The sequence below is a fragment of the Gadus chalcogrammus genome, chromosome 20 (assembly GCF_026213295.1).
Source record: "Gadus chalcogrammus isolate NIFS_2021 chromosome 20, NIFS_Gcha_1.0, whole genome shotgun sequence".
In the NCBI taxonomy this organism is placed as follows: Eukaryota; Metazoa; Chordata; class Actinopteri; order Gadiformes; family Gadidae; genus Gadus; species Gadus chalcogrammus.
In genome coordinates, this window is record NC_079431.1 from 21,989,545 (window position 1) to 22,010,900 (window position 21,356).

The 21,356-nt window shown below is 45.4% G+C and overlaps 1 protein-coding gene across 5 annotated transcripts in view; it reads right to left on the reverse strand.

The window, feature by feature from the left end:
- The window catches only part of dip2a (disco-interacting protein 2 homolog A), a 204,777-nt gene that overhangs the window by 9,407 nt on the left and 174,014 nt on the right, over positions 1–21,356 (reverse strand). For 4 of the 5 annotated variants that reach the window (XM_056580042.1, XM_056580040.1, XM_056580039.1 and 1 more), the window contains 11 exons: positions 19,237–19,358; positions 18,842–18,953; positions 18,568–18,677; positions 16,017–16,147; positions 15,467–15,635; positions 14,905–15,075; positions 2,891–2,952; positions 2,580–2,637; positions 2,384–2,458; positions 1,090–1,264; positions 129–252 (listed from right to left, as the gene is read on the reverse strand). In XM_056580042.1, the coding sequence (XP_056436017.1) occupies positions 129–252; positions 1,090–1,264; positions 2,384–2,458; positions 2,580–2,637; positions 2,891–2,952; positions 14,905–15,075; positions 15,467–15,635; positions 16,017–16,147; positions 18,568–18,677; positions 18,842–18,953; positions 19,237–19,358 (1,309 nt within the window). Of the gene's footprint in view, positions 1–128; positions 253–1,089; positions 1,265–2,383; positions 2,459–2,579; positions 2,638–2,890; positions 2,953–14,102; positions 14,133–14,904; positions 15,076–15,466; positions 15,636–16,016; positions 16,148–18,567; positions 18,678–18,841; positions 18,954–19,236; positions 19,359–21,356 lie in introns of all 5 variants that reach the window. The other variant, XM_056580043.1, reaches the window with a different exon arrangement.

A 21,356-nucleotide genomic window follows, 5' to 3' on the forward strand; every position in this document is an offset into this window, starting at 1 on the left:
TTGCCAAAAGGCATATTCACAACTCCACCCTTCTACTGATAGTAAACCAGTTCATACAAGCTACTTCCACTCCCCCCTGAAGTGGATCTCCCTCCCTGGGAGGGTTCCAGAGCATGGGCGGTCCTCACCACTCAGCGATGCTCTTGTGGGCCCTGATAACGGAGGTCTCGATGTCGATGGGGTGGTACCGCATCCCCCTCAGCTCCAGCGTCTCGTCCAGGGAGCCCACCACATAGAGGGCATCGTGGCGCTCTACAGCAGACAGGGGGACAGACAGGCGGCGAGACAGACAGGCAGACAGATGGAGAGACAGACAGACAGAAAGGAAGGAAGGACAGACAGATTGAGAGACAGATCGGCAGACAAACAGGGGGACAGACAGACAGAGAGGCATACAAACATATAGACAGACAGTCAGGCAGCCGTACAGATAGACAGACAGACAAAGCATGATTGAATTATGAAAATAATTATAGTAAGTTCAGCAAAAAAATAATAATATTAGTTATAGTAGATTCCAGCGGCTGTCAGATACCAGAGGAGGAAACACACCTCCTCCTGAAGCCTCTCTACAGTGCTAGTGTTCAGAGTGGACACACACCTCCTCCTGAAGCCTCTCTACAGTGCTAGTGTTCAGAGTGGACACACACCTCCTCCTGAAGCCTCTCTACAGTGCTAGTGTTCAGAGTGGACACACACCTCCTCCTGAAGCCTCTCTACAGCGCTAGTGTTCAGAGTGGACACACACCTCCTCCTGAAGCCTCTCTACAGCGCTAGTGTTCAGAGTGGACACACACCTCCTCCTGAAGCCTCTCTACAGCGCTAGTGTTCAGAGTGGACACACACCTCCTCCTGAAGCCTCTCTACAGCGCTAGTGTTCAGAGTGGACACACACCTCCTGAAGCCTCTCATCAGCCTCTCTACAGCCGCTAGTGTTCAGAGTGGACCACACACCTTCTCCTGAAGCCTCTCATCAGCCTCTCATCAGCCTCTCTACAGCCGCTAATGTTCAGAGTGGACCACACACCTCCTCCTGAAGCCCCTCATCAGCCTCTCTACAGCCGCTAGTGTTCAGAGTGGACCACACACCTCCGCTGGCATCGGTCAGCTCTGTGCGACGCAGGAAGCCCAGGTAGCCCGTCCTGGCCCAGTTGGTGACTGTGTCTCCAAAGCAGAGTCTGGTGTTGAAGTGGTCCGTGTGCAGCGCCTCCTCTCCGTACACGGTGTAGTACCCCGTTGCATTGTGGGGGCTGCTCACCCAAATCTGACAAACGAAAAACACACACCCAGGCTGCTTCAGGGCTTACTCAGGGACAGACCCTTATCTCAGATGACCTGGGCCATCTGAGATAGCCCAGGCCCAGGTCTTACTTAACATAGCACTGATTTGCTATGCTTTAAAGACAGAAAATAAGATACAGGTGCATCTCAATAAATTAGAATGTTGTGGAGAATGTACTTAATTTCAATTATTCAATTTTAAAAGGGTAAAGTCATATATTATATAGATTCATTACACCCAACCTGAAATATTTCAAGCCTTTATTTGTATTAATCTTGATGATTATGGCTTACAGCTCAGTATCTCATAATATTAAAATATTGGGAAAAGTAGTATTGTAGACTCAAGGTGTCACTAATCAGCTAATTACCTAAAAATACCTGAAAAGGATCAGTAGGCTTCACAATCATATGGAAGACTGCTGACTTGAAAGTTGTGCAGAAGACAATCATTGACAGCCTCCACAAGGAGGTTGTGCATCCAAGCATATTTATAGAAAGTTGAGTGGAATTGGCATCTTGGCACCTGCCCACATTTACCCAAGTACCAATTCCTGGTTTATTGTCCATAGGATTACTGTGCTTGATTGGCTAGCAAACTTGCCTATTCTGAACCCCATAGAAAATGTATGGGGTATTATCAACAGGAAGATGAGACACGAGACCCAACAATGCAGACGAGCTGAAGGCCGCTATCGAAGCAACCTGGGCCTCCATAGCACCTCAGCAGGGCCAAAGGCTGATCGACTCCATGCCACTGATGCAGTAATTCATGCAAAAGGAGCCTCAACCAAGTACTGAGTGCATATACAAGAACATACTTTCATATCTGTTTTTCTTATGTCTTATTTAATATTCAAATTTTCTGAGATACAGAATTTTGGGTTTTCTTGAGCTGTAAGCCATAATCAAAGATTAATACAAATAAAGGCTCTACAAATGTCACTGTTTGTGGAATGAATCAATATAATACATGAGATTCACTTTTTAAAAGGAATTATTTAAATTAATTAACTTTTCCACAATATTCTAATTAATTGAGATGCACCTGTAGTTTAGTCATTTTTAGCAGAGAAATCAAAGTATGTGAGGCTGGACTGACCTCTCCAAGGTGGGAGTCCCCGAGGGGCCCCTTGGTCTCTGTGTTGGCCACGATCACCTTAACGCCAGGCAGGATCTGAGGACCACATGGAGGGGGGGCCCAGTTAGTGGAGCCGCCGTTTTATAGAGTTGGTTGTTAAGTGACATTTCCTGGTATGAAAAGGTGTGTGTATGAGGTGGTGTGACCACGCATGTACCTTCCCAGACTCCATCAGTGGAAGGCTGTGAGGTGACCCCCTCTCTACCAGACGGACCCTGCAGGTCATGCAGAGAAACGTCCAATCAGAACTAAAACACTCCTCACCCATTCCATATCATAACGGACTGCTGATATCAATACTAAACATATGGAAACAGAAACATGAATCCTGATTTGGTTTGAAAGCCACCGAGTTAGGATATATACTGTATGGATATATGTTGTTATACATTATTCTGCTGCTATACGATATTTGTTCTGAAAGTCGATGATCACCACAGAGATCTCCATGGAGACGAGGTGCCCTACCTGTCGTGCCGGAGGGCCCTCATGTCCACGTAGACCGTGGTGGGGTCCGGTCCTGCCGTGCCCTGGAGGTCAGACAGGGGACAGTCAGGAGTCAGTCAGGAGTCAGACAGGGGTCAGACAGGGAACAGGCAGGGTTCAGACAGGGGACATTCAGGGGTCAGACAGGGGACAAACAGGGGACAGTCAGGGGTCAGAGACCAGAGTGAGACCAGGATCCACCTCAAGGATAATGTCACGTGTGTGTGTGTGTGTGTGTGTGTGTGTGTGTGTGTGTGTGTGTGTGTGTGTGTGTGTGTGTGTGTGTGTGTGTGTGTGTGTGTGTGTGTGTGTGTGTGTGTGTGTGTGTGTGTGTGTGTGTGTGTGTGTGTGTGTGTGCGCGCGTGTGCGTGTGCGTGTGTGTGTATGGTGCTGGTGGCACCATACACACACACCAAGCCACAAAACTAAAGTAGCAAGCGAGTATTGGAAGCAACGGGAACGACATGGATGGATTTGTGTTGGATTGTTGAAGCTGGAGAAGGTTGTCATGCTGCTGTCACACCTGAGGGTACGCTAGAGCAGAGCCAGTACAGACCTCCTTCAAAGACCAGGTTGACACTAATAGGAAAACTAACAAAACAATTGATTGAATGATTGTCATGATCTGGGATCAAGCAGTCCGACTAATAGCAGAACTTCTGGGGGGATACGGCACAGAGGATGGGCCATAAACCAGGAGAGGCAAGGGCCGGAGTTCCTGGTAGCTATGAGAGGAAGAAGCTCTCTCTAGGGGATCTTAAGTGTGTTCTACAGTGGTACTTCTACAAGCTGTTGATCTGAAATCCTTAACCTGTTTGTTACAGTTTACCGCTGCTGCCTGAGTTTCTGGTCGCCACTCACGCTCTTAAAGGGCCAGGCCACCAACAGCATGATTGATCGAAAACAAATACGAAGCGAAAGAAAGTAGATCAAGAACCAAGATCTGAGCTGGTCGGCCTTCTTCTGACCTTACATTAATATGTCCAGTCTGATGACTACGGTGAGCATGAAGCACTGTTCGATGCTCTGAGGCTCTGTGGAACATAGTTCTCTTCTCAACGACTAATAACAACCAATCATGTGATGTCAAACCAAGCACATGTCTGGGTCATGTGACACATGGAATAACCCGGACGTCAAGCTTAGTGAAACTACATGGGTTATAGCAGATCACTCATTCACTAAACATTACTGGTGCAGCATGTGACTTTGACATTCTGAGGTTCAGCCACACTGGTTATTGTCAAAGTTAAGGACAATAGAAAATAAGATAGTTAGGGGGACAAACAAGAGGCATCCTTGAAACGTCCACATTTTTTGTTGACGCCATCATCAACAAAAAACAACGACAGCAACTGCTCCAACACAGAGGCAGCCCGACGCAGCAACAGAAGCCATAGCAGCATTAGCACCCAGCTGCCCCGCTGGCAGTTGCAGCCCCACTAGCAGAGGGCAGATACGCTTAGGGATGGGAATCGAGAACCGGTTCTTGTTCAGAACCGGTGCCGAGTAAAGGGTTAGATTCCTTGGAATCATTAGCAAGCCTGCTTAGAGGGGACCTATTATGCTTTTCGACTTTTATGACCTATAAACGTTGTTATAATGATTGATAGTCATGTTTAACCATACACAAAAAACGATGTCGATTTTAGGGAAACTCTTACTCTCATCTGGGCGCTTTCAGCCTTCTCTGTCAACACTCCGTTTCGTCCTTCTCCTCCCCCTCGCCCCCCTCCTGCCAACCCAACTCCGTTGTGATTGTGACCTTCCTTGGAGCGCGCGCGCGGGCAGATTTGACCAGGCAAAGGGGGGTGTGGCAGGAGTACGTCTACGTAGATGTTTCCCGGAAATGTGAACAAGTGAATCGCAATCGAGGTCCCGAGCGTTTAGCGCTCTGCACAGCCATGGGCGTAGCGGACGCGGGGTACACGGGGGACATGTCCCCCGCACTTCCCGTATCTGTGCCCTCTGTCCCCCGCACTTTTTACAGCCATTACAACCATTCAATTCATTTTACACGTGGAAACACGTTTTTCCGAGCCGCTTTTGAACACACCATGAGCAGGTGGCGCCAGGCGGCAAACACCGCTGTCGTGTTGGGATTTCATCACAGAGACGTTGATTCAGATCTGTTTCAAGCATGTTCAGCAAACCAGCAGCCGAACATGCCGAACACGGTTTGTTTTTTCGAAGTTGAGTAATGCTGTTGCATGTTGTTTAACTAAATGATGACCAACTAATAGATGTCAGTATATCAAGTTAAGCTAGTTAACAATTGTTAACTGTTACCTATGTTAAATCGCTTGCTAGGTGCAGAGGTGATAGTAACTAGTTACATTTACTCTGTTACATTTACTTGAGTAACTTATTGGATAAATTGTACTCTTAAGAGTTGTTTTACTGCAAAATACTTTTTTATTATATTATTCTAAAGTAACAATACTCCTACTTGGCTACTCAACCACCTAGGAATAAACCCACTCCTCGCATTTCTGCACAGAACTTGTGCTCACGGTTGTTTAGCACATATTTTTTAATCTTCATACAATAGAAAGAGCAGGGTCAGGGAGGAGACAGTGGACCAGAGTCCAGCAGCAGCAGGAATGAACAGGGAGGGTCTTCACAGCAGTTGAGGAGAAATTATCGATAGGATAAAAGTGACTTTGCGATTAATTTCCACAGCTACGTCACCACTACTATTCTTAATACTATTTATAAGTTTTGCTTTGAACATTTATTATCTATATCATTGCAGGAGAAATTATAACTGGCTAAGGAAATGTCTATAGGATAAGAGTGACTCTAAGATTAGTTTAGTTTATATTCAAAGAGACTTTTTGTTTATTATTTATTTGCTGATATTATTTGACTACTGCACTATTTGTGTTTTAAAGGAAGCAGGTATAGGTCTGTTTGTGGTTATGTAGCCACTATGGAAGTGCAACTGTGCGAGAGGATGATAAATCACTCAATAGACCTCTGAACAATTTGTCCCCCTCAATTCTGAAAAGATGGCTACGCCCCGCACAGCCACCCCAGACTGTCAGCAGGGAATACGTCGAAATGCATGTACGTCATTATTTGACACTTTAGTATGGTTAAACATGACTATCAATCATTATAACAACGTTTATAGGTTATAAAAATCGAAAAAGCATAATAGGTCCCCTTTAACGATTCTGCTTATCGGTTCCGGTCGCGGCAAATGCGTCATGACGTCACACACACGCTGCTTTGTTTTGGTTCAGAACGCAGCAAACATGGCGACAAGATCCCATACAAAGTGAACATAGAGACGGGTATCGAGCGAATTTCTCGCGAGAGAAAACCGGCGACAAGTTTTTGTCGTGATGACAGCCAATCAGCGTTCAACAGGGTGACAACTGAGTGACATGTGTAACATAACAGCCAATCAGCGTTCAACCGACAAACTCAGTGCTCTCATAGGGATTGGGCTTCTCTGGGTTTGTTTACCGGCGTTGTTATGGTTTCCGGTCTTGTGTGTTCGAACGGTTTATTAGGTAGGCCCATCTAATAAATCTCTGTCTAATCAATACTTCATTTTGTTTATGTCAGTTGAATTTTGTTACAAGTTGAATGCAAATGAGCACTGTTAGCATTGCAAAAGGCACAAGCTCTTACTTGACTGTTTTCAGTCTGTGTTTTTAGTTTTATGGCACATAATGATGGCATTTTTGCTTAAAAAGCCAAACATATATTTCTTTGTCTAGCAGGGTTGTTAAAGGTATTAAAAGGTAGTAAATGAAATTAGCCCAAATTAAGGCCATTTAAAAGTATTAAAAAGTAATAAACGTCATCTGACGAGGTATTACATTTCCAACAAGGCCTATGAGTTTTTCAATTGGTGTTAGTCAGGCATATCTCCTAAAATTTCTAAAACTTGCTTGGATTTATTTTTATGTTGCGATTAGGACCTGAGAGATATCAATGATGTCACGTGGTGCGTGCGCTGAAACAAACTGGCTGGCTTGTTCAGACCAAAGATTTGTGTCGCAACTCCTTGCAACTCCTTTTGACGAGACGGGCTGCGTCTCGTGTGTGTGTGTGTGTGTGTGTGTGTGTGTGTGTGTGTGTGTGTGTGTGTGTGTGTGTGTGTGTGTGTGTGTGTGTGTGTGTGTGTGTGTGTGTGTGTGTGTGTGTGTGTGTGTGTGTGTGAGAGAGAGTACAGTCAGTTGTTCTTTGGAGGAAGTTTTATTTGGCGGCTGGCGGCCGCTTCACACTCGGCCGCCAGCCGATCCAGTGAGTGCTGAAGGTCACAGGCCGATTATCCAATGAGGACCACATCATCTGCAAAAAGCAGTGACGAGATCCTCAGACCACCGAACTGCAACCCCTCCCCACCACGACTACGCCTCGATATCCTGTCCATGTATATCATAAACAGGATTGGTGACAAGGCGCAGCCCTGGCGGAGACCAGCACCCACTGAGAACGAAACTGACTGGCTGCCGAGGACGCGAACACAGCTCTCGCTTTGGGAGTACAGGGATTAGATGGCCCTGAGGATAGACCCCCTTACCCCATACTCCCGCAGCACCTCCCACAGTTTCTCCCGGGGGACCCGGTCATACGCCTTCTCCAGATCCACAAAACACATGTAGACCGGATGGGCATACTCCCAGGCCCCCTCCAGGATCCTTGCGAGAGTGAAGAGCTGGTTCGTAGTTCCACGTCCGGGGCGAAAACCGCATTGTTCCTCTTCAATCTGAGGTTCGACGATCGGCCGAACCCTCCTTTCCAGCACCCTGGAGTAGACTTTACCAGGGAGGCTGAGAAGTGTGATACCCCGGTAATTGGCACACACTCTCTGGTCCCCCTTTTTGAACAGGGGAACCACCACCTCAGTTTGCCACTCCTTTGGCACTGTACCCGACTCCCACGCGATGTTGAATAGGCGTGTCAACCATGAAAGCCCCTCAACACCCAGAGCCTTTAGCATTTCTGGCTGGATCTCATCATTTTGTGTTCTATTTTATCTTATTCATCATTTTCACCAACACATTTTCAAAGTTTTTTTTTGAAACTCCTGACACTCAAAGTCTGAAGAAAAAAAAAAACGTTCCTGGGGGCGGGACCATTTAGCTCTAAACCTATTGGTTGCTCTCGGCTGACATACATTCCAATCACATGTGCCGTTCACCGGGCTGTGCGTGATTGACAGTGCTCTGCCGATGACAAGAATGTGATTGGAATGTACGTCAGTACATTCCAAGGGGTCAGACAACTATCATACCGTCGCAGTCCACCGCCGAGACTCCCCCATCCGCCAACGACCGCATGGGGATAAGGGAGGGACGAAGGATGTACATGTGCCGTTCACCAGGCTGTGCATGATTGACAGTGCTCTGCCGATGACAAGAATGTGATTGGAATGTACGTCAGCCTAGAGCAACCAATAGGTTTAGAGCTAAATGGTCCCGCCCCCAGGAACGTTTTTTTTTTCTTCAGACTTTGACTGTCAGGAGTTTCAAAACAAATGCGCGACAGAACACTGCCAATATTCACGTGACTCAAAGCTTGCGCCTGTGTGGTCAAATCTCTGAAAAGTCAGTGCTGAAAAGTCAGTTCTGAAAAAATACATTGCAATGGCGTAAACGTACACCTTTACAAGTTTTTAAAAATAAATATTCAACCTTTCAAAACGTATTTCTCAATGTATGAACACCTGTTTGCAGAATCCCATTTACAAGGTTTCAAAACCGGGAAACAATGAAATACACTGTTAGAACAGTGCCAGAATTGAAACTTTGCAAATGCGCGGGTGAAATTGTTTGAACTTTGAAAACATGTTTGTGAAAAAAAAATACTTTGAAAATGTGTTGGTGAAAATGATGAAGATAAAATAGAACACAAAATCATGTTTACAGATGTTTGAATTTTTGTCAGGTTATAATCTCCTTTTTCAGTGTTGCAAACCTTTTTTACAAGGTGTTGAGTTTTCAAACCCAGACTTACAAGCCTTTGAAACTTATTTTTTCAGGTTTGAATTATGGCAGGAAACTGGCTCCATAGTTTATACCCACTTCGCGAGTTCGCTTCTGTTAGTTCAAAGTAATTTGAAAGAATGGGGAAATGCACATTTTCGGACCTCTGGCTGGAGGAATCGATCTTTAAAGAATGATCGCAAAAAGAACATTTGTTTGACCGGTTGCCACGGTTATCTCTGTGTGGTTAATTTGCAGTTGCGGTGTTAATTAGTAATGTTGTCAGCTTACTGTTACATTAAACTGTAATCAGAAAACGTGGTAATATGCTATAGTACCATATAGTATCTGTGGTATAAAGGCTGGGACGAATTTCGAATTATAAATGTAACGTTAGCTCTCTAGCTCAGCTGACTAAAATACCTCCCAGGTCGTAGCTAAGGTCCGTCCTATTTATGTGAACATTTTTATATTTGGATTGTAAAACGCATGAAAATATAAATGAATGATCTTAATTCCTTTTCTTTGGCAAGTGACCGGTATAAGCGGGATAATGCCCTTTGAGGTGTCAAAAACCTGTTTGATCAATCGTAATTAAAGGGGACTACTTTTTGAGGGAGATTAACTCAAACAGAGTATACATTTAATAAGCATGCAATACGAATAAGAAAAAGCATGATCAGTGAAGTATTTGAATTGTTCTATTATGTTGGCAAGCAAGAAGTAGAATAAATGGGATAATCAGTCTTATTAAAACGGTTGGAAGTGCAATTTCTGTGGAAGAACAGCTCAATCAGAATAAAAAATTATCTTATAGGCCTATACGGCTCAATCGGAATACAATTCTCTGATCGGAATAGAATTCCATGCGGATTAGAAGAAGTGGTGTAGTCCGCTATAGTCAACATTAGGGCTGTAACGATACACAAATTCACGATTCGGTTTGTATCACGATTTTTGACCCACGGTTCGATACATCCCACGATTCTTTTAAATTTAAAAAGCATTTTATTTAAACAACACTTAAATACCAATTATCTTAATGTAACATTTAATAACAAATAATTTGGAACACTGAACAGATTTGAACCGAAAGAATACTATTAAAGTATAGCTAAATTAATAAAGAAATAACCAAAGATTGCAGTTGGAGGATGCTTTTTGCTGGTAGGCATAATAGGGCCCCTTTAACTGTTTGGTTGGTTTATTCAAATATCCTTATTAGCGCTTCTTATTAGGCTATGTAGCTTAAATAATGACATAATCAGGCCGTATAGAATGCGACATGTTTAATAGCCTAACTTTCAATAGATGAGGAAAAACATGAACGTCGCAAAAACGAGGCATAGGCCGTTTCTCAATTCGTAGCACGCGTACTACGGACTCGATGACTTGCTAGCACGTACTTGGCAAGTCTGTACTTCAAGCACATACTTGCGAGCACGCGAGTACGTACCTGCAATTGGAACAGCAGCGGACTCGATGACGTCACCACCTCTGCTCGTCCGTTAACTGTGCTACGGCCTCATTTAGGCATATACTACTGAACAATATAAACAAATGATATAAAACAAAATCCCAGCCTCTTTCATTTTCAAATAGTATGTAAATATTCAGAATGAATAACAATTGAAAAGATATGAGTGTCCTGTCATGTGTATAAGCTATACACACACACGACCTTACATATATATATTTATATATTATTATTATTATATTAGGCCCATATATTATATATTATATAAATATATATATAAGTTAAGAGTAACTTAAGCAACAGTTGTAACTTGTGCGTCTTCTCCATATTGTCCGCCCTCTTACTGCTGCGAGTGCGAAATGCATCCTGGGATTTATAGCGGGAGCAAGCACACACGAGCCACCTCCGATGCATGCTCGGTGAAACGGCGATATCGAGCACGCATCCAGAACACTTCCGGGTTTTACGACAGTACTCGTTTGATGCGTGCTTCGAATTGGAACAGTGCTCGGGCAACGACTGATGACGTTTCACGAGTCCACGAGCACGCACAAGTACGCGAATTGAGAAACGGCTATAGTGTTACGAGTATGGCGAGTGGATAGTGCCAAACCTAAGGATTCCCTGGAAGAGGCGAAGGAGCAGCCTACCCTACGTCGCCGTGGGAACGTGTGAAATTTTGAATGGGATTGATTGGGACTGCAGACGAGAGACCAGCAGCGACGTCACGGCGACGGCATGGAAGATCCGTCCACCGGCGGCGGTGTCACGGCGACGTACATAAGGAAATTCAGACAAAATGTACGTCTACTCTCGACGTGTGGATAAGTTCGTCGCCACTAAGACGCCTGCTACCCTACGTCGCCGTGAGAACGCCTGAACTAGAGAGAAGGCTATTTAAATATATTAAAGATTTGCGTGAGAATCTGTATCTCTCCAGCAAAAAGTCATTCGAATATAGCCGTGGTCTTATAAATCTCTCCCGGTGGATTGCACGAATGCGCTCCGGTATCAACAGGGCTCTCATCAAAAGGGCATGCCATTGTGAACACATGGAATCTGCGGTGAACGCAGCTTTAAATCCCTTGCTATAGTAACTAACATACCGTGTTCAATTTGGAACGGAAACCCTAGGGTTACCGCAAACCCTGGGTTAGTTTGCCCGGTTATGTGATAAAACCGGCTTTGTGGAATACCCCTCTGCCCTATGAAGTGACATCACGCCCATACAATCATCAAAACCTTTTTGAGATCTGTTTTAAAACAGTTTGTCTTGTTGACACATAAAAACTAACGTTTTTTATAAAATGTCATCAACTTATTCATCAACAAGTCATTGGATAGATTACTACCAGAAAATAATGAAGAACAAATTATATAGGCCTATATAGACTGGGAATCGAACCCCAGTCCCAACGGCGGCGGCGTGCATATCCTCTCCACACGGCGGCGGCGTAGCTTCTCCACACGTTCATTTCACACGTTGTTATCCTTCTCCAGGGAATCCTGGCACTATCCACTCGCCATATACGAGTAGCATATGTGTATGCGCGAGAATGGCAGTGTGCGTATGCGTGTGTGAGTGACGTCAGCGAGTGAGTGGACGAGCGAGGAGAGCGAGCGGTAGCGCGTGTGTCTAGTGAAGAAGCGAACGAGTCCGGTAGAATAAAGTACCCATCCTGTCAATAATCGGTGGCCGCTTCATTCCGACCTATAAGCAGACAAACTGCCAGTCAAATCACACAAAACAATAGAGACAGGATCACACAGGCATTTTTTTTCGCGCTTGGCCCACTCTGGATAAATGTCGTTCATATCGCATATGAGGACTTCGACGGCTGTGGAGAAATGCAATCCTCCGTAGCCACGGAGAACTGTCATCACAGAGAGGGCATCTCGTCACATATTTACGGCATCGATAGGAGGGGGCGCTGTCAGCAGACTATTATTTAGACAAATTATTAGCAAATTTCAATCGGACATTTTGACCGAAGAGTTAGAAAGGGCATATCGCGCTTCTGCCTTCTCACACCGCGAGACAGGTTCGTGGCTTTGAGTATCGCGATTTTCGGTTTGATACGGGTATCGCTACAGCCCTAGTGGACATGTATATTCCGATTGGTTTGGGGTGGCTTCGGCTACTTTTTAACTTAGAGAGATGGTAAAAGCAGCTGCTGTATTTCGCAATAGGTCAGTCGGTACTTTTATGCATACCGAACTTGACCACTGTCAAGGAAAGTGGATTTTTTGCCTGATTCACGTCTTACTTCTCACTCCGTAAGTCTGGTAACTTATCAACCCCAGCGTGTCCAGTTTCTAAGCGAAGTCAACGTCTTTGGTGGACTATTTCTCTGCTGTTTTGGCAAGGAGCCGTGTAATAATGTATAGAACGTCGCTGGTCATTATCGAAAAGAATACCCTTCAGGGCGAAGCAAGACACCTTCGCTTGGCATCGCGGTCCGGTTCGCCCTGTCTGGGCTTATTTACCCGATAATGACCGGCGTTCTGTACTATAACATTATCCCTTATATATCATATAAGTCCAGACCAACACAATGGTTGTGTGCGAGAGATATACGAACGTAAGCTTACCACTTTTGTAAATGCCATAGGCCTATATACAGTACATTCTGATTGCATGATATGAATAGATCTATTCCGATTAGAAATTGAATCGGATCAGAAGTGTCCATGTTAACCCGGCTAGTGTTGTGTGTACTACTCGGTACTATTTCATGCAAAACCTTAACACTGTGATAACAATATTAACGAGGTAATTATAACTTAACTTCAACACTTGACACAAAAACTCTCTCTCTCTGACACTCTCTGTCTATGTCTACTTTGTGACATATTGATTAAAAACTAGGGACCAAGTCCCGTTGTGACATCTTGATTAATCCAACTCCAATGGTCTCTCTCTTGAAGTCGTGCTGGTATTAAAAAATATGGTGAAGGTACTAAAAATGATATTAAAAGGTAGTAAATTCAACTCAAGAATTTCTGTATAAACCCTGTCTAGACCAATTGATTTGAAAATGTACAATTTCCTAATACTAGACGCACTTCTGATCAGATATTAAAGAGATTTAATACAAACAAACACATTTGTACTTATTTTCTCACCCAATGAGAATCGATAAGAGAATCGATAAGGAATCGGATCAAAAAGCAGAATCGGAATCGTGAAATTCTTATCAATTCCCATCCCTAGATTCGCTAGCAGTTGCAGCCAAGCTAACAGCCAGTAACCCGGCTAGCGGTCAGCGGCCCAGCTAGCAGGGGGCAGCCCAGCTAACATTCAGTAGCCCCGCTAACAGTCAGTAGCCGATCTAGCAGCCAGTAGCCCAGCTAGCAGTCATTAGCCCAGCTAGCAGTCAGTAGCCCAGCTAGCAGCCAGTAGCCCAGCTAGCAGCCAGTAGCACAGCTAGCAGCCAGTAGCCAAGCTAGCAGCCAGTAGCCAAGCTAGCAGCGAGTAGCCAGTAGCTCATCTAGCAGCCAGTAGCCCAGCTAGCAGCGAGTAGCCAGTAGCTCATCTAGCAGGCAGTAGCCCAGCTAGCAGCGAGTAGCCAGTAGCCCAGCTAGCAGCCAGTAGCCCAGCAAGCAGCTAGTGGCCCAGCTAGCAGCTTGTAGCCCCGCTAGCAGCTAGCAGCCCAGCTAGCAGAAAGGAGCCCATTTAGCAGCGAGTAGCCAGTAGCCCAGCTAGCAGCGAGTAGCCCAGCTTGCAGCGAGTAGCCCAGCTAGCAGCTGCAGCCCCACTGGCCCTCGGTACCTGCTCAGCTAGTTTCCCCAGCCGGTTGGGCTGCCCAGGGGGACACAGGTACAGGAAGAGACCAGAGATATACACGTGGACACACACACATGCAAAAGTACATTCCCACACACACACACACACACACACACACACACACACACACACACACACACACACACACACACACACACACACACACACACACACACACACACACACACACACACACACACACACATTTATACACGCACACACAGATATACACATACAGATATAAACAATACACATAAATGCATTCAGACACGCACATTCATCATGGAAATGATTAGAGTTGGGCCGTGACAAATTAGAAACAAAAGTAGGATCACAAAAGGAGAAAGAAATCACAGAAAAAGAGAGAAGATATATACAGTCAGACCATGGGAGTGAACAAAACCAAACCACAGGACAGAAAACCATCAAGAGAGAACGGGCTGCAGGACATGGACTCTCATTACCAGTACTCTTAATCAATCACCGACCTCACTCTTGCCCACTCCTCCTCCTCGATAACCTCACCCCTCTTCCTCCCTCCTCCACCTCCTTCCCTTCTGCTCCGCCTGTCCCTCTTTCTGCTCCTCCACCTATTTGTTGCCCCTAATTCCTTTCTTTCTACCTACATCTCCCCCTCCTCTCGCTAAAACCCTCTCCTCTCCCCACCAACCTCTCCCCACCAGCCTCTCCTCGCCCTCCTCTCCCCACCACCCTCCCCTCTCCCCCTCCTCCCCACTCCCCCTCTACTCTCCTCTCATCTCCCCCTGCTCTCCCTTCCCCCCCTCACCTGCAGGCAGACGGCCACGTTGACACGGCACCCAAAGGTGGTGCTGACGGCTCTGGTGGAGAGCCCCAAGTCCTTGAAGATCTTAGAGAAGGTCTGGGTGAGGGAGATGCGCGGCCTCTCCTCCGCCACCACCATGCATGTCCGCACGCAGGATAGGTTGACGTTCCTCAGCTGGAACACACAAGACATGGGGGACGGCTCAGAGTAGGAGGGGCTGGGTACAATGAGGGTCTGCAGGCCGGCTGGACGTGATGGTGTGGACGTAGCGCGGCTGTGGACCACTCTGCTGACTCATATATGCATATATATGTAGAGATATATATATATGTAGAGATATATATATATATGTAGAGATATATATATATATATATATATATATAGAGATATATATATATATATATAGAGATATATATATATATATATATATATATATATAGAGATATATATATATATATATATATATATATATATATATATATATATATATATATATATATCTCGACAGGTTGTTGCTGATTGTCCGTCATGAAGAGGACCGCAGCGGTGTGTGTGAGGTACTGACCCTCAGGGCCTCGGTCTGCGAGCCCAGCCCCTTGGTGCACATCTCCATGACGGAGTAGGAGCAGAAGGTCACGCGGACCTTGTACTGGCTGACGGCAGACAGCCACAGAGACGCGTTGGTCTCCAGCTCCAGAGGGGGCACCAGGATGGACTGGTGGCCTGAATACACACTGGAGAAACACACAATACAGTTAGAATGTAGAACACACAAACACATACAATACAGTTAGCATGCAGAACACACACACACACACACACACACACACACACACACACACACACACACACACACACACACACACACACACACACACACACACACACACACACACACACACACACACACACACACACACACACAATACAGTTAGCATGCAGAACACACACACACACACACACAATACAGTTAGCATGCAGAACACACACACACACACACACACACACACACACACACACACACACACCAACACACACGTGTCATCAAATACAAACACAATTAACAATTGAGATGACACAATGAACCCAGTGAAGACTGCAGTGCCAGCTATTACCTGCAGAGGCACCAGAGAGCAAAGCCCAGGCCACAGTAGGGGTCCAGACAGATGGCGATCTGCCTGGAGGGGTAGAGCTCACACTGGAGCTTGATGGAGCGACACAAGGCACTGGTGGCAGCATGGGACATCTGGAACAGCAGTTAACCATCGTGAATTGGTCATTGTTATGATTAGGTATAGCTTTAGTGTGCTCATGGTTAGGGTCCGTACTGACATCACACAGAGGGGTGGGTGTTGAGGTGCTCATTAGCGGTAAATAGCAACAGCTGAGGCGGCAGGTGAGCCAGGAAGTGAGACTCTGGGTTGAGAGTCTCTGTAGGTGGCCCTCTGCAGGTGAGACTCTGATGCTACGTTTACACGATGACGGTCTGAACAGAAGACGCAAAAGTGGCGTCGCGTCTCGACTTTTTATTCCGCGTTTAGACAAGCGTTTTCGGGAGGAAATCTGCGTGCATACGGTGACGCAAAAGTGTGTGGAATTAGATTGGGTATGCATGCCAGGCAGCTAGGTGGTGCTGTGATACACTATCACACAACACCGCCATGTGTGAGCGCATGCGTAGAATCTTCCTTCTTTTATCCGTGCCACAAAAACCAAAAAGATCCTTCTCTGTTCAGTAATACTATCTGTACATATCCTGTACATTTCACTACATTAGGTTACGGGCTGACTACCCGGATAAATAGCGAGTGCGGCAGGTCTGGCGCGTAACACTCATGTCCATAGATCTTGGACCACAAGATCACTGGACAAAAAAATGGGTCCCGGTTGCAAAAATGTACAGCATGCAAAATAAGGCATGTACACCAAGTTTCAGAATTTCCTTTTCAATCTGGGCGGCCATGGATACTCTACGAACACCTAATCAGTCAGTTTGCGGCTGCAGATGTTTAAAAATGGCAGCTGAAATAAAATGCTGAGAATTCACGACATATCATGGGTTACCATGTTCAGCGCTGCACGCCCGGCCCCAAAGTCCAGTACTTTAGAAAGTACTGACCCCTCATCATTTCTCATGTCTCGGAACTTAATGTTCACCCTGGTCCCTGCGGTGGAGCTCCTCCAGAGGGCCCTAGCTCCTGGGGAAAGCACTGCGGTGGAATGTGGATTTACAGCGACGACAGACAGAGCTCATCAATGAGCAGGGAGGGCTGTTCGCTCAAAGATGCCTTTCGTAGACTCAGGATACACAGGATCAAACCCAGAACCCGTTCCACTGGTAGTCAAACAATGTAGCGAACAGTGACTCTTAAATCTTGTCCCTCTGACCAACATTTCCCACAACGTAAAAAGCAGACCAGCAGCTTAAAGAGGACCTATTATACTACTTTTCTGGTCTTAATTTCTTATTAATGACTCCTATAGCGCAACCTGACACGAATCACAGCAAAAAAAACAATGTCGATTTTCGGGAAACTCTTCCTCTCATCTGGGCGCTTTCAGCATTCTCTGTCAACGCTCGGTGTCGTCCTTCTCCGCCCCCTCGCCCCCCTCCTGCCAACCCAACTCCGTTGTGATTGGTTACCTTCCTTGAAGCGCGCGTGCGGGCAGATTTGACCAGGCATATGGGGGCGTGGCAGGAGTGCCTCTACGTAGATGATTTCCCGGAAATGTGAACAAGTGAATCGCAAACGTTGTCCCGAGTGTTTAGCGCTCTGCACAGCCACCCCAGACTGTCAGCAGGGAATGCGTCGAAATGCATGTACGTCATTATTTGACACTTTAGCATGGTTAAACATGACCATCAATCATTATAACAACGTTTATAGGTCATAAAAGTCGAAAAAGCATAATAGGTCCCCTTTTACTTAATTTGTCCTCTCTATAGTACTGCCAGGGATACCTGTGACACTTCCAGCTCTGAAACAACATGAATAACTAGTCCAGCCTGAGCAATGTAACAAGCAAACGGCACGGAGAGAGTGAGAGTTGTCACCAAGACTAAAAACAGCTTCTCTTAAGCAAAATGAAAATCCTCCTGACAAATAATCACATCATCACAAGCTGTGTGTGCACTTCAGTATAATATATAGACATATATATAGACAGAGGCCCGGGGCGCAAAACTCATGACGGCAGACGCATCAAACACCGAAAGTAAAGCTTTTGCTCCTTGCTGATTCCGTCTTCCACAGGTATTGCGATGGTTGGTGGAGTTGAAATGCCTTTCAAAAGCTTTGGTTTTCTTAACCAATTTAAGGTCTTTGGGTCTTCCTGTAAATAACTCCCCAAGCTTGTCTGACAAAGGGGCTTCTTTCATTTAACCCTTAACATCCAAACACTAATTGATTAGGCAGGTTAAAAGGTCTATTTCCTTTGAAACATTTTTGTTTAGATGTTCATAAACATAATAAAATAAAAATAAAATAATTATAATTACTTGGGGCCTAGAGGGCCCTCTCTGAAGTCCAAGAGAGCCCTATCTGAGGGCCCTATAGGCCCCAACGGTTCCCCTCTGGTCAAACACTGTTGCCCTACGCTACATCCCCCCCCACACTAGCCGGGACCATTCTGCCCCGTGAGAGGAGAGCCGGTCGCTGCGGGTACCTTGACTCCTGCTAGGATGCCCGTGGTGGAGACGCTGAAGTCCAGGTAGGCCAGCATCTCCGGGGTGGGGGGCTTGTAGAGCTGGGGGGTCCTCTTCCTGGGAAGGTCGTCTGGAGGTCACCATGGAGGGAGACCGTCAGGATGCATTGTAGGCGTGGAGATGAGTTGCTCTTTAGTGTGTGTGTGTGTGTGTGTGTGTGTGTGTGTGTGTGTGTGTGTGTGTGTGTGTGTGTGTGTGTGTGTGTGTGTGTGTGTGTGTGTGTGTGTGTTTTACCTGTGTCCAGGACCATAGGCCAGCTTTTAACGTCTACGGCGGCAGCAGCCTCTTTGGATTTGAGCAGCTTCATTATTGCTTGAGTAGTCAGGATACACACTGACTTACTGACCTGTTACACACAAGCACACACACACACACACACACACACACACACGCACACACACACACAAAGATAAATCACATGATCATCTCAAACCCAGTGGTTCCAGAGAATATAAAATCCAGTGGTTCCAGTGAATATTAAACCCAGTGGTTCCAGTGAATACTAAACCCACTGGTTCCAGTGAATATTAATCCCTGTGGTTCCAGTGAATATTGCAGACCATTGTGCAGAGTGGGATGGGATGAGAGGTGCGCAGTGCTGCAGTGAGGAGCTCTATCCAGAGCCTTACCTCTACGATCATTTTGACGGTGGGCAGGGTGGTTGCCAGGTTCTGGGGGTGGGGGGGTCTCACGGTGACCGGGACGCAGCCAGCATACAGGCAGCCGTAGAAGGTGGCGATCAGGTCGATCCCTGAACACAGTGACAAAAAGCACTATTGAGAGCCGTGGGTGGATCCTCACTCATGAGTCAGAAGAACCGGGCCTTGCACTCCAGATACCATTAGGTGGACTGGCCATCTGGCATACCGGGCATCGTCCCGGTGGGCCGTTGACCCAATGTGGGCCGGTCCGGTCCGCTATGTTTTCTTTTTTCCTCTCTCTAAATTCCCTCCAATTGGGCCGGCCAATGGGCTACAGAGAGCTAGCAGTGTGTTGCCAGCATCAACGCATATTATTGGTCTATGTTTGTCATTGTCAATCAATCATGGGCTGACTGGCTCAGAGAGCCCTGACAGTGCTGTCAGGGCAAAAATTGACAGACCTATTTGGTGCCGGGGTCCACACCCCAGCAGGTGCTGCTGCGCCAGGAGACGAGCAAGTGGAGGCATATGTTAAGTAACGTTAGCCTGGGGCTAGCTAGGCTACATTTTGAGACATGTCCAAAACAAAGTAGAAAACGTTTTTACATTGAATGTGATGTGACCTAATTAACTGCATACGTGTGACAACATATTAGCCCAGAGTTGAAGGGCTGTGACTGTTGGTAGTGGTGGTTGATTTTGTTTAAATAGGCCGAATTGTGATATTATGGGTTATTATTGTTCAGATGATTTGGCTAAACGCAGTCTCTTGTTGCCATAGCAACAGTAAACATTGACATGGACTAATGAGCTGTAAATAGAGATGCAGAATCAAGCTGTATTGTAAATACAGATGTGACACTTTGAATTTTAGCACAAAATACAAGTAAACCTATTGGAAATAATTAGTTTAATTTGCAATATTTGCCATTGAATTCATTGTAATCTTTCAATTAATTTATTGTTTACTGAGGTGATGACTATTTCGAGAGGAATGCAATATGTGTATGTTTAAAGGTTTATGTGAAGAAACATACTATATGTGTGATAAAATGACAATTGGTTATTCACAAATGTCACTTTATATTCTCTGCTACCATCATCTCCTGTCAAACAGGTTTTCCTGACCTGCTAGAAGTTCTTCTATGGCGCGCACGCGCGAGCGAGCGAGCGAGCGAGCGAGAGAGAGAGAGAGAGCTTCTCTTGACTGTGAGTTTATTATGCAACTTGTTTTGCCTCAGGTTGAAACAAAAGGTTTGATTATGATTATTTCCTGGTTGAAGATTTTCACATTGATTATAATTTCAAACATTTGCATATCTTTTAAGTTAAATTAACAGTTATGCAGGTAGGCCGAATTACAGGTCTGAATAGATATGCATTCTCATATAAATGTATGTGCACATGTATACATACATGTGCACATACACGTGTATGAGAATATGAGAAAAAAAATTCAATTCTCTATTTATGGTTTCATAATGACTGAGTCACCGTTAAAACAAATTGGTTTCAGCTCTAATGCTGTTACTGTCTGTAATATGTTTCTATTTAGATTATTTGTCAGGAGATTTTGTTATTATTGTCCGAGTCTGGTTTTAACTAATGCTGGGCTTGCACTAAACGATGTTCACAGTCACAGACTAATAACTGCAAGAGAGGATTTAGCGTTGGATCATGTGTGATATTTAACAAGGGTTTTGTAGTAGATATGGCGGTTGGAGATGCAGCAACCACAGGATATCTGCTAACTTCCTGTTCGGGTTTCACACCTTTCTTGTCAGCAGCACAAGAAACACAAACTTGAAAAACAAAAAACGGTACTATTATTCGGATATACAGGGTTCTTCCCGTTCGTCTCGTCCCACCCCTAGTGCTAATAATGTAGTGGGCGGGTCTGGAGAGAAAATGCCAGGGCTGAATTTTTCTCCCAGTCCACCATCCCCATTAGACAAAGAAAATACCAAAATTGCGGTGATTGGCCGGCGACACCCCTCAACACATTCAGTCAGTCTGACGGCAGACTGACCGAGAGAAGCAAAGACGGTCTTTCTACAACATGCTAACATAAAGGCTGAGAGGATATACATCCAACTCATCAGATACGG